The sequence below is a fragment of the Phalacrocorax aristotelis genome, chromosome 1 (assembly GCF_949628215.1).
Source record: "Phalacrocorax aristotelis chromosome 1, bGulAri2.1, whole genome shotgun sequence".
Lineage (NCBI taxonomy): Eukaryota > Metazoa > Chordata > Aves > Suliformes > Phalacrocoracidae > Phalacrocorax > Phalacrocorax aristotelis.
This window is the reverse complement of record NC_134276.1, coordinates 132,917,077-132,930,399: the sequence shown is the minus strand read 5'-3', so window position 1 is coordinate 132,930,399 and position 13,323 is coordinate 132,917,077. Positions and strand designations below refer to the sequence as shown.

The 13,323-nt window shown below is 46.0% G+C and overlaps 1 protein-coding gene across 1 annotated transcript; it reads left to right on the top strand.

The window, feature by feature from the left end:
* The first annotated feature begins 4,031 nt into the window (after nt 1-4,031).
* LOC142064502 (solute carrier family 25 member 36-like) lies at nt 4,032-13,265 on the top strand. Its single transcript, XM_075109570.1, has 7 exons — nt 4,032-4,182; nt 9,452-9,628; nt 10,075-10,152; nt 10,473-10,573; nt 11,202-11,268; nt 11,468-11,751; nt 11,850-13,265. Exons 1-7 carry the CDS (start codon nt 4,142-4,144, stop codon nt 12,047-12,049), a joined length of 948 nt encoding a protein of 315 aa, XP_074965671.1. The 5' UTR covers nt 4,032-4,141; the 3' UTR covers nt 12,050-13,265.
* The last annotated feature ends 58 nt before the right edge of the window (nt 13,266-13,323 follow it).

Genomic DNA, 13,323 nt, shown 5'->3' with positions numbered 1-13,323 from the left:
TTTGGCAGCAAGTCTTCTTGACTGCTCTCCTTACAGCTTGGAAATGCATATAACATCTACAGCCAGTTCTGTGCTAGCAAGTAGTATGGCTCAACAGGAGCAAATCTTTAAAGTGATAAGAGTTGGGGCTGGAAATCCAACATCCACACCAAACACATTTGGGGAGCTTTGGATTATGTCTTCCCTGGTCCCACGGACTGCACCCCAATTAGTGGTTGAAATGCATGAGATGTGCTCCTATGTACAGCCCACCTACTAGCTTAGCACCACCTGAAACTAATCTAGTTTGCACACCAACTCTGTTCTGCAGTACCAACCAAAGCCCAGCAAGCAGGGATTGCTGCTTGCAATTACTGCAAGATACACTTTGAAAGCACACTTCAGACGTCCATGCCGGCACTGATGTGGAAGCACCCTACATCTGGCAGGCAGCTGCATTAAGATGGCGACACTTGAAAAGGTATTTACATAACCACTCCTACACATGGAGACCGAGGTGGCACACACTATGTAACACTGGCACAATACATTCTACTCTTCCAGATGGCTGCTTTATGACATTGCTCCCTACTTGCCGGTAAGTTGTTGTCACCTTAGGACTATGAATGTGCTAACCCAACCCTTCCAAAATGAAGCCCCTGGAATGACAAACAAGACTGACCCACTATTACCAAACACCAATCCTGCATACGCTCAGTGTAATCAAGGGTTAGCAGGAGCACCTGAAGAGAGACAGAGAGAGGAGGCTTTTGGGAAGAATCCTGAATTACTTTCAAGAAGAACAGACTGACAGTGCTGCTCCTAGGAAAAAAAAAAGACTGCACAAAGACAGGGAGAAGAGGAGCATAAACATTGAGATAAGGCATAGACAGAAATCCAAAAGCCACCAGAGACTGAGCAGTGAAGAAGCCGTGATGAAGGAGTTTTGATTTACAAACATTTGTATCAGGGTCTTGGGGTCTGCTCATGACAACAAGCCTGTGATACCAGTCCAGCCTGGTCTACTAGTTCAGGACAGGGACTCTGAAAGACTGCTCTGTAAAAAAGTCCCCACAGCCTCCCTTCTTCAGTTTGAGCAGCAAGAACGGGCCCCATAGGGAAGGCACCCAGGGTCATCACTGCTGCCTGCACACTAAAGGAAAATGTATCATCTCTTCTCTTCCCTTCTTCTCCTTGAAAGAGTTTCTTTTCCCTGGCTCTTGGCTGCCTTCAGGCTCACCAAGACTCTTGCAAAGCAGTGCTCATTACTGACAGTTCCAACATTAAGCAATCCTTTGATCTACTGAAAATGTCATGGTATCATTTGCACCAGTCAGAAGACAGCCTGTAGGAGGGCTTCAGGAAGCATCTTCCATGGCTCAGTCACAGTTCACCATTGCCTAAGGGTGAGGCACAGGTGCCACTCCACCTGAAGGGACAGAAAGAAACCTTGCAGAGTGAGACTTTCTAGGTCTTAGACCCAGAGCAAAGGGACAGAAGGAAAAGTTGGATGGCCCCATTTATCCCTCATGGTCCCAAAAGACTGTGATGCAACTAAAAGAATCAGAAGTGGCAGTGGTGGCAGAGGACAATCACAGCTATAGCTGTTGGTGGATAAGTATCCTGCTGAAGCCACAAATATTTCTGTTTGCAGGTAGAAAGCAAAGGGTCTGATCTAAGGTCAGCAGGAAAAGGAGCAAAGTCAATGATCCTTGCATGCAAAGTGTAAACATTTCAGCAGTAAGAATGGAAATATCAGGGGGCCTCAATAACTCTAGGAGAGGTGAGACAAGTCAGTTGTACAGTTCCTGAAAAAGGTATTCTGGGTTCTGCATCCTTCAGCCAGTCTGAGTTTGGTGGTAGCCAGTACTCTGCTGAAGGTCCTGGGCCTGATAGGGACCAGTGGAAAAATGGAGGTCTCTGCCTAGCTATTCCCCATCCTAACTTTGAAACTCATTGTTTCTTTCCAAGTGCAGAACTTTGCACATGCTTTTATTAAATGGTGCAAATTATGTTCTACTCTTTCAAGCCATTCTCCCATTGATCAAGATCACCTGAATACTAATTTTGTCTTCCAAATACATTGCAACCCCTCTCAGGTTAGTGTTGTATGGAGACGTAATAGGCACACTTTCTAGTCCACTGTATAAACCACTGAAGAAACTATTGACACCACACTGAGGACAGATCTCTGCAGGACTCCTTCTTGATACTTTTCTCCAGATAGAAAAGGTACCACTGAAAACCAGTCTTAATGTTTTCTAACCAGCATCAGGCTCTCTTTACAGTGATTTCAGTAGATCCAGTTTCCCATGTTTCCTAGCTTGTTTGTAAGACTGTCAGATGAAACATTAAAAATCCTTACTGAAGTCAGAATATATAACACCTATTGTTAGTTCCTTATCCACAAGGCCTATCAGTCTACCGTGAAAGATTGGTTTGACTTGATTTCTTTTTTTGGCAAATGGAAAATGTGAGTAATCTGCTTAATCTTTATTTGTTCCAGTATCACAGGGGGAGGAAGTAAAGTAACGCTGGCTGGCCAGTAATTCCTCAGATCCATTTTGTTTGTTTTTGAATAGCCAATATATTTGGCCTTTTCCAGTCTTCTGAACCTCTGCATTCTCTAGAGATCTCAAAGAAAACTGCCAGTGGCCTGACATTGCTTCAGCCAATTCTCCAACCATCACAGCATGAATTTCATCAAGCCTAACTGGTCTGAAAGCATTGATTTTGCCTAAGCGATTAGAAATCTAGAATTACTTTTTACCCACTTGTTATTGGCGCTATTTAAGATATTCACCTAGCCACCATCACAGTGAAGACAAGTGAAAAATACTTTCAACTTCTTGGTATCTTTGGTCAATTCTCCATTCCAGGGACCAGAAGGCCAAGCCTTTTACTGAGGGTCTTCCCCTCACTGCCCATGTAGTGACAGGCACTATTGATAGGATAGTAGTCCTTTTCTTCACCAAGAAGTAATATACTAAGAGGTAATTATTCATTTCCTCTTTGAAGAACGTACGTCTTTGTCTGTACTTGAAGTCAGTTGCCATGTCTCTCTCAATTCCTTCTTCTCGAGATGACACACTGCAATTTTTTCAATCCTCCTGCTTGAATGGCCCAGGTGAGTTGGTCCCCTCAGTGAGTTCACTCCCCCACATTTGCCTGTTTTGTAGCAGCGTGGTACCCAAACAGGACACTCAGTCCTGCGCCACTTGGTGCTGTGAGCACTGAAGTCACAGTCGTACAGAGTTGATCTGACAGCTTATTTCATCTGACCTACAGGCTATCCTTCTAGCCATACAAACTGATATGATGTGTGCCTTTTTGGCAACAGCATGATGTTTTGCTTTCCAACGAAGATGATATCCAGTGAACTCTGACACTATCTGAAACTTCACATTTGCAAAAGCAACAGAGGATCTTTTGGCCCTGAATATTCCCCATCTTTGACATACTGACCCTTCGAACTTCAAAATCATGGATCTAATTTGTTCTGAGGGTTTTTTTGAAATACATCAGCCTGTTTTCATGTAAACTCAAACACCTGAGGAAGCATCTATGGTCCCACTGAGTGAGAATGAGAGTCAGGAATGACTAGGCTTTGCTCTTGGACCCATCACTTCCCTGTGGTCTGACCTCAACTAAATTATTTTGCCGTCTCTGCCTTGGTTCCCCTGCTTGCAAAACAAAGACGAGGTTTCTCTGATTGCTTTTGTTTGTTTGTTTTTTCTTTTTAATGAAAGAGCTTGAGTGGCTGGTCAAAAGGAGCTGCGTGAATTAGCACCCAAAATTCTGCAAGGAGGGATTAAATGAGCGGAAACAAAAGCACGAGCGGGGACTCCAGCCTGGTGGGGGCGAGGCTCGGGTTCAGCTCTGAGAACACACGGGAGGGAGGCATCGTCCCCGAGGCTGCACACGCTGGGGCGCCGGGCCTCGACACTCACGTGCAGAGGCTCGGGAGCGGCAGCTTTGCAGGGCCGCCCCCCGCAGCCCCTCCCGGTTCGCGGCGCCCCGGCCCGCCCCTCCCGCCACCGGTGTCGGCGGGCCCAGCCCCGCTCCGGCTGGCCGGGGGCGAACGCGCGGGGCGGGGCGGCGCGGCGGGCGGGCCAGGCGGCGGCCCGCGAGCTGGCGGGGCAGCAGAGCGCCAGGCCGTGCCATGCCGCAGCACAGCACTTTGCTCCACCTGCTCGCCGGAGGGTGAGTGGGTCTGTGCGGGGCAACTGGGGGCCGCCGGTCTCTGCCCCGGGACGCGCGGCCGGGGCGGGCTCGCGTCCCGTGCTCTTCCCCCGGGTCGGCCCGGGCCCCGCGGCTACGGCGCCCGCTCCCCGAGGAGCTCCGGGCCCGTCCTCTGCTCCCGCCTACTGTCAGGCCTGGGTCCCCCTCCGGCTGCCGGCCTGGCCGGGCCTCGCCGCGGCCTCCCAGCGGTCCGCTCGCCCGCCCCTGAGGAGCGAGGCCTGCGGCGGCGGCCCGCACCACCCTTCCCCGCCGGCCGGCCTCGGGCGGCGGCTGCACTTCTCGCGGGGACCGTGGGGCCGCACGTCCAGCAGCGGCCGGGGAAGAGGACAACCGGCTTTGCCCCACGCCAGACACTGCCTGTGCCCCGTAATCCTCACCCGTGCTTTCTGTGCTGTGCCGGGTTCAGCTGTAGGCGCGTTGGCATGGCCCAGCCGCGAAGCGCCGGGGTGAGGGCATGGCTCCGTGGTGTGGGAAGAAGCGGAGCCTCCCTGTGAGTGACGGGTGCCTTCACAAGTCAGGTGTTTGGAGCATGGATCCTAGCAGTGCCTCGGAGCTTGCAGCGTGCCCTTCAGCATGTCCGTTCTTATGTGGCATTTCACCCTACCTCTCTTTAAGAAACATTTAAGTCTCAAAACAATGAGCTTTAAGCTTATGATGTCCTAAAGCCGAAGGTATTGTGGTTCTCTGGACTTTGCTGAGGAACTGTATAACTCCCTTTCCAAATTTCACCAGCCTGTGGAGTCTGTGTGACAGCAAGGTCCCCAGCATAGCATGTGCAGTAAAGCACGTCATTTAATTGCTTTTAATTAGGAAATTTCCAGGTTTTTGTAGTTAATGCAGTTCCTGTGCTATGTTGATCTTTGCTAATATGTGCTTGCCCTTTCTCTTCCTAGAGTTATTTTGTATGTGTTGTTCTCTTTTATTAATTTATCATTTGAACGATACAGTCACTGCATCTTAGCCTTTCTTAAAATATTTTTTTCAGATTTCTTATAGCTTTCTTAAGCTTTTCCTCATCCTCATTTTCCACTTTGGTTCCTGAAAAACTATGAGAGTTTGGCTGGTGACAGGAGCATGACTAGTGGGAGTTCTGTCAGTCTGTATCCAGTCCTCACCCATTAAGCAATAATCCTTGAATTATAATTAAGTAAAACGCAAGAGGTGAATAAGATGAGTAAGAGATGAAAAATAAGTTCAGGTTATTGTTGCAGTATATAGTTAATATTACTGTTTTACCTAATGAAACATCTCATAGATGAAGGAACAGATGTTCACTTTATCTTCTAGTATGAGAACTGGGGACCATCAAATGAAACTTGTGAGAGGTTTGTTCAAAACATAGCTCTTAACCCAGTGTGTAGTTAAACTGTGGGACTCCTGGCCACAGGATGTTAGAGGGTAAAAGCTTTTTATGTGTCCAGAAAGCATTTTTAAAAGATTAATGAAAAAGAATGTGTTGAAGGTTATTAAATGCAATGCAGCATTTCTGGCTGAGGAAAACCCTGAGCGGAAAATTGTGGGAAGCTGGGAGAGTATTATGGATATGAATATTTCTCCTATTCTTCCATAGCTAATCTTTATTCATCTCTGTCCTAGGCAGAATCCTGATTTAACTGCAAATTTCTCTGACCTAGCATTGCTATTCTTAAATGAAGATCTTCAAGCCATCTCAATTTTTGGCTAGCCTAAGAGATAAAATGTGAATTACCAGTAAACCTTGTCACTCTGTGCATGTTCTCATATCCTTTTCAGATAATTGAAAAAATGTTAACGGTGGGTTTTTCTTATTTCCCCCAACTAATCTTTTTTCTGCCACCTTAAACTTTCCAGTTTTCCTTTTAAAATGTGAAAGCAAGACCTAGAGGCAAGTACTGTTTTCTAAGGTAAAATTACCAGCCTTCTCAATTAGCTCTTTTTGCTACTGCTTCACTCCGGGAGTACATGTTGTACTGGTTGTCAATTGCTGCTCTTCATCATATTTTACAAGAATTTATTTTGTTCCTGCTTTTAGAGTAATGACTTAAGGGTTTTGGTTTTATTAAACCAGTCTGTTTAAGCCCTGCATGAGAACCCTTGATGACTGCACAGTTCCATATATTTTTTCATTATTTGCTAGTCATTGCAGCTTTGCTCAGTACTGTGACAATCTCTTGTTCTATCAAAGGCTTTATCAAGAGTAAAATATTACCACCAGTCTGTTCGTGGAAAAACTGAAAATTGTTAGGTCTAGGCTAGAAGTGATTTTCCTAGACTCTTGCTGGACCACTGCTTTTTGATTCTTTACTGACAGCTGGTTTCAGAGCAGGGAGAGTGTGGGGCTGATTTTTGTTTTTTAATCTTTCTGAGGTTTTGTGGTCTGATTTTAATCCATTTAGCATCTATGTGGAGTGCTAAGGCTCTAAGTGTGCTTTTGTGAGATATCAAGCTCACTTTTTGCAAAACTGAATTACGTTACATCTTTGTAGTTGCTTTTGTGAATTCAGCTTTTGTTTGGTAAGTTCCATTAAAAAAAAAACACCCAAAACCTCAAAAAACCAATATAGCGCCCCCCCCCCCCGATGAGTACAAAATGTCTTTTAAGTCTATAGAGATCTGATTGCATAATTCTCTTCTGACATGAATCTTGGGTCATATAAGTATTACCTTAGCAGCATCAATTATTACAATATACTTATTTTTTTTAGTCCTGGTAGGCATTAGAGCTCTTCCAGGCTAGTATATTTCCCCAGTCCCCTAATATTTCTTAAGCATTTAAATCTGTAAGTGTGAAGTCTCCTCAATCAGCTATTTTTAATATCCATGGCCATGGGGTTTTTGTGCCTGCTGATTTTAAAATGTTTGTTCTGATGAGGGTTTGTTCAATTTTGTCTTCATTAGTATTGGACTGAAAATAGTTCATCTCTTTGTGATAAGAGTACCTAATTTTCCATTTCGTCTGAAACAGAAGAGTTTTGGAGACCTATGCCTTTCATACATTGTGAGGAGCTGTATCATCATGCAGTGCCTGATAAGACATCATAGCTGACGTTTCTTCTGGTTTTGAACAACTGGTACACCTTATTTCCTTAGCTTTGTTTAGTCAGTGTTCTTTGTTCCCTGAAAAATCCTCTGTAGTCTTGCCATTGAGCCATAGTAGCTCAGAGGTCCCCTTTCACCTTGAACTCCCTTACTGCTGATTAAATGGCCACCATGCTAAGGAGTAACAATTTCTTTAACTCTTATTGCTTTTAAAATTCTTCTCTATTATCTATACATATGAATAGCTTGAAGAAATTGAACTCAGGAAACTTTTATATATACTGGAGGCATGGGTTCAAATTCATATCCTACCACTTCCATGTAGGAAATTCTCAAAGAAAAGAGATATTATGAAAACATTACATAAAGTTATGCCTCCTTATGCACTGTTAGAGAGAAAAATCTTTAGGATACTGAGCAATTGCTTCCCTAAATATTGTCCTGTTGTAGCGTTTGCTCAGCTTTTAAATAAGAAGTTGAAACTGCTCTATTCAGACTTCTTAGACATCTTGATCTGTCACCACTGCACTCAATCTTCTTGTGAACTGGAAACTATACTTCTAGTCAAGAAAACAGTAGGCCTGCATATCTGGAGCCTGTGTCAGGCAAATTAGTAGAACCTATGGTAGAGAACAGGACTGTTGGGCTCCTGAATGGTCTCCATGGGAAGACTTGACAGGGCCCTGCCTCATGCAATTCCTGGATTGCTGTGTAGGCTGTCTTGGTGTCCATGCTTGATCAGCTTGTTCATCCAGAGAACCTGAGCCAGGATGTTTACTGCTTTGCTTTGTGTTGTCTTCTGAGCCCAAGCTAAGTTCTTTGGTCACGTTCCACCTGATCCCAGACTCCCACCACTCATCATATCTCTTGCGAGAAATTGCTGCTGATCGGCTGCTCTGCAAGGCGTCAGTACTGCATAGATCTGCAAAGGGCTTGAAAAATCAGCATGAGTGCAATGGAGTAGCATAGCTAGTTGCTGGCATCATTAGCTGCATAACCTGCTAGCTGCCAGATCTTTAACTCTTGGACTTCGTTGTAATAGGCATCCAGGCATCTTTCTTTTTTTTTCTCCACCCCCCCCTCCCCCCAACCTGCAGGCAATAATAAATGAAGCCTTAGGAGCAAAGGCTGTGAGAGCAATTTATGTGTGCACTGAGCTGTACAGAGTTTTTCAAAATAATTTTTCAGAACTCTAGCCACTGTGCTGTCCTGTACCATCATATGCAATTCTGTTGATATACTTGATTCTTCCCTGATACCTTGTAGTTATTTAGTTGGCTTTTATTTCTTTGGAGCAGAATGAGATTTATTTTTTTTTAGCCTCCATCTCTTGTGAAACAAAGTGAGTTTAGCTGTAGCAGATATGAACATCTGTCTGCTTGTCAAAGCCTCTTGCATGGCTGTTCCATGAAAATTCATGTCAAAATGATCTTTCAGGTACTGAGCATCCTCTAGAAGAACAGAGTTGCCAGTCAAAGGATCTGAAGGGGCAGAAGCTGAGAACGAAACACATTGGTTCTCTGGTTCTGACTTGTGGCTGGGTAGCAGAAAGGGAAAAAGGGGATACGTGTCCTTTCAGTGTTACTGAGGTACAACTAGACTGCTGGATGGTGATGGTTCGTGGTTCCAAAAATAGCTTCTGTCTGCTGAAGGTCAGGGTCCTCTTTCATTAAGCAAGTCAGGCTGGGGGTGAGCCTGGCTGTTTGCAGAAAATACAGTTCTTGGTTACAGGGCCTTGCAAATGTGGGGCTGAATGAGTTATGGCTGGAGGACACAGGCTGAGGGGTGGGAGAGTTTTGTGCTGCCCCTCTCTGAGCCAGTGGTGCTGTGGGGAGGTATGAGGCATTGTGCCCGGTGATCTCAGCAGAAGGTATTACAGTGAGGTTGGGCAGCAGAAATGTTTGCTCTGGGCAATTCTGAATGCAAAGATCAGCAGCTTTGAGCTGAGGGACTGCTGAGTCCCTATGGACTTGGGACTGTTTGTCTCAAATACTGAGTGAGGTTTCAGAGTGAGGCTGCCAGGAGATGTTCCAAACTAAGTGTTATTATGTTAATCAGTGTCAGAGCAGGAGGTCATGTGTGACGCAGGCTGGGGGGCCTAACTTCCTTTCCTAGAGGGGAGAGGTTGTGGACAAGCAGGGTCAGAATTATTGCCCTGTTCCTGCACAAGGGTCATTCTTACGTGTGCTGTTATGTCCTTTTTATGCCCTAGATGTGGTGGCACAGCTGGAGCCATCCTGACCTGTCCCTTGGAAGTGGTGAAGACACGTCTGCAGTCATCCCAGCTGACACTGAGGCCTCTATGCCTCTCAGAAATACAGCTGCCAGGGATGAGTGTGAGGCTGGTGAACCCCACCCCACCATCTCCTGGAGTGCTCAAGTTGCTGAGGTGAGTAGGGTAGGGCAGTGTGCATGTTAGCACCAGGGAGGTGAAGGTTTGGCCATCAGGTGGAGAGAGAAGGGGGGAGAGAGAGGTGGAAGTAGGATTTGAGCTGAGGCTCTGGAAACCACAAGTGCAGTAGGAAGTTTCATGATAGCACAGGTACATCTACTTCTCACAGTTGATCTGTGCTTTGAACTCTTGAGTTTGCAAGGCAGCTTTTGGGACTGAGAAATTTCTCAGCTAGTAGTTTGATCAGACCTAGAGTGATGGTGTCAGCAAGAAATGACTGAAGGAGAGAGGAGAAGTGGTTGGAGAGAAAATGAGTAGGGCAAAAAAAGAATAACACGGGAGGGGAGGAGAGGATGCTACTCGAAGTACTGAAGAATGAAGAAGAACAGGAAATCCCCCAGCTTAGTTATTCTGCTGCTTTCTCTGTTCATTTCCTTCTGCAGGGCCATCCTTGAGAAGGAAGGCATGCGATCCCTCTTCCGAGGTCTGGGTCCAAACCTTGTTGGGGTTGCCCCTTCCCGGTGAGTACTACACCCTGAGGATAGCTCATGCCGTACATGTTTTAAAGGACATCCATAACAGCTATTGCTCCACATTCTGAAAGCAGTCTGGGCCTTGTGCTCATTGTGCTACAGGACCCCTTCACATAGACATTTTCTGGACCTTCTGATCATAGTTGTAAGATAAGATGATTGCTGTGGGCCTAGTATAAATGGTATCTGATGTCACATTAGACAAACCTGTGCTGGGAGTGAGAAAAGTTGGAGTGAGACACCACAGCAGTGCTGTCTCTGCTCCTCATAGGTGAGCTGTAACCTCTTCTGTATTTCTTTCCAACCAGAGCTGTATATTTTGCTGCCTATTCTGGAGTTAAGGAGAGGCTCAATGTTGTCCTTGTACCAGAGTCCAAGAAAGTACACATGCTATCAGCAGCCTGTGCAGGTGAGCACCTTCTGTCTCAAATCAGAGCCAAGGGGTCCTTCTGTCTGTAAGTATAAACAGGTTTCATTCCTTCCTCATTGCTGCTCCCATCAGTCCTGCTCTCTCTCTGAAGTTTTCTCCCTTCATACCTGGAGCAGTGAGTTCCTTGGGTAACCAAAACGTTTGCTCACTCTTCATTCTTAGACTTATCTCTTCAAAGTCACAGACCTAGTCTTTACCCCTTCAACTGCTATCAGGAAAAGGGCTCCATTCAGCTGTGAGAGGGAAAAGGCAGTGTGTAATTTAGACCACTCACAGAATCATTTCTCTTGATATATCCCAATTCTCTAACAAAATCTTCCACTCTTGCAAGTTTAGTCCATTCTTTCTTGCCTGTTCACAACACCAGGGCCAGTAGTAGGGTTATGTTGGAGGCAGTACCACCAGACAAAGGGTGGAATGGGGGAGGAGGAGAATCAAATAGTCTGCCCTACATGCCTCTTCCTCCACGGGAGCTCAAGGTCATTTTCAAATTGCAAATGCCTGCAGCTTGCCAAGCAGAATTCAGAGAGCTGATAGATCAGCACCTCCTCATAAACTGTCAAAGTGATCCTGGTGCTCATGCCTGTCTTCCTCTTCTGTTCTCCAGGCATTACCTCTGCTACACTCACCAACCCTATCTGGTTAGTGAAAACCAGGATGCAGCTGGAAGCCAGGTAAGGCAGGCTAGCAATACAGAGCCACTCCATGTCAAATCAGGACTGGTTTGGAGGTGGGGTTGTGTAGGGGTCTGTGACTTGCCATCAGAACACAGATCTTCAAGGCATGCTGGGAAAGAGTCATACGGTTGTGTTCACAACAGCATTTTAGGTCAGTGGAGCAGTAGGCTATTCTAAGCCTCCCTTGTCTTTACAGGGTGAAGGGGGAGATGGCCAGCAATGCTCTCCAATGTGCCATGCGTGTGTACCGCACTGAGGGCCTTCGTGGATTTTACCGTGGTATTACTGCCTCCTATGCTGGAGTGTCAGAGACCATCATACACTTTGTCATCTATGAAGCACTGAAACAGCAGCTGAGAAACAGCCATCATTCCCTTTCCCCACCACTCACACTTTCACCGAACAGCCATGATTTCTTTGGACTAATGGGAGCTGCTGCTGTCTCCAAAACATGTGCTTCATGCATTGCATATCCACATGGTGAGTGGGTCCACTCTCCCTGCTTCTGTTCCCCTGATGGGAGATGCCATGCCTGTAGGATCAATATCCTAATATCACTTCTCTTTTTGTCTCTCCAGAGGTCATTCGGACACGGTTGCGAGAAGAAGGGTCACGATACCGTTCCTTTATACAGACTCTACAGCTTGTCGTCCATGAAGAGGGACCCTTGGCTTTATACCGAGGGCTCCTGGCTCACTTGATCCGCCAGATCCCAAACACAGCTATCATGATGGCTACCTATGAACTCATCGTACATTTGGCCTCTTCCACCTTGTAAGCATGCCGTAGCACCTGGCTGAGGCTGCTGTAGAGATACAGGGACCTCGTGGTCCTGAGACTTGGTCTTTTTCCATGCTCTGAGAGGTGGTGCTTTTCATTGCATATCAGAATTGGGTCAGGCATAGCATTCTCAGGACATAAGGCTATTTTGCGCAAAGGTTTTGCGTCTGATGTGCACAACGTAGCCTTTCTTCTTTCTGGAGACTTGAATTATTCTAGTGCTTCGGGATGTCGGACCCCTGGTTTGACAGTGCCTGCTGTAAGCTCCCTGTATGAAACAAGGGTGTGGAACTTGCTGGGAAGCAGACAAAGGAGAAAGCATAAGAGTATCTTAGATAGCCTCAGCATGTTCATTTCTTTAGGACCCAGTAACAACCATACGTGGGCACAGTTGGACATGAAGACAGGCTAGAGCCAAGACATCTAAGAGACCTGCAGCAAACAGAGATCTGCTGAGACCTTTCATGCCCTCAGAGGTGCTCATCCACTCTCACCTACTGGGCTACCTTCCTACCCCTAAGGAGGATTTCTCAACCTTGGCTGCCAGCAGATATCTTATTGCAGAATCTTCCTTTGGGCCCTTAACATGCTGCAGCCATTGCCCCGAGACATGTCAGGCAGCTGACAGTCTCTTTTAATCTTGCAGGGTCTGAATAATCAGACCAAGTAGATCAAGGGAAGAAGCACAACCTGCTATGAAGCACTCATGCTATTGGGCTCATAGCCATGCTTTGCATCTGTTGTGTTTCCATCCCTTCTATTCCTGAGGAGGACATCTCCTTCCCACAGAAGTACTGGAGCTGTTCTGCTAGAAGCTGGAACTCTGGTGTGAAAAATGCACTTATGCTGGTTAAAAAGTAGATCAGGTAAAAAGAGGAAGCTGAGGGTTTGGTCTCTTTCTATGGATGATACACTAAGTATGTGGAAAGAGCCTTAATTATTTTTTATTTTGTAATCAAGAACTCTGTTTGCTGTATGTGTTGAACTGGTCTGACAGCCTGGGATGCCGTCTGTTCCTCTGTGGGTTCCTGGCCCCCTGTCCTGGGGAAGGCTACATTGTGTTTACAAAGAGAATTTTGACTCAAAAAAGCGGGAGGTGGGATCAGGTGTGATGTGTTTTTCTTGTTCCAACTCATACACTAAGATGTAACCTTTCCACGAGATAAGGCAGTAGTTTCAGTAAATACATGCTCTGGACAATCTCCAGTCTCACATTAGAGGCTGTACTGACTGTTTCTTTCCCTGCTTCTAGAAAAAAACTGCAGAAGCACT

Excerpts from the sequence above, each read along its gene's own strand:
- LOC142064502 (XM_075109570.1), top strand. The coding sequence starts at position 4,142 with ATGCCGCAGCACAGCACTTTGCTCCACCTGCTCGCCGGAGG. Across the intron at positions 10,153-10,472 it reads GTTGGGGTTGCCCCTTCCCG|AGCTGTATATTTTGCTGCCT; the intron begins GTGAGTACTACA and ends CTTTCCAACCAG. Across the intron at positions 11,752-11,849 it reads ATGCATTGCATATCCACATG|AGGTCATTCGGACACGGTTG; the intron begins GTGAGTGGGTCC and ends TTGTCTCTCCAG.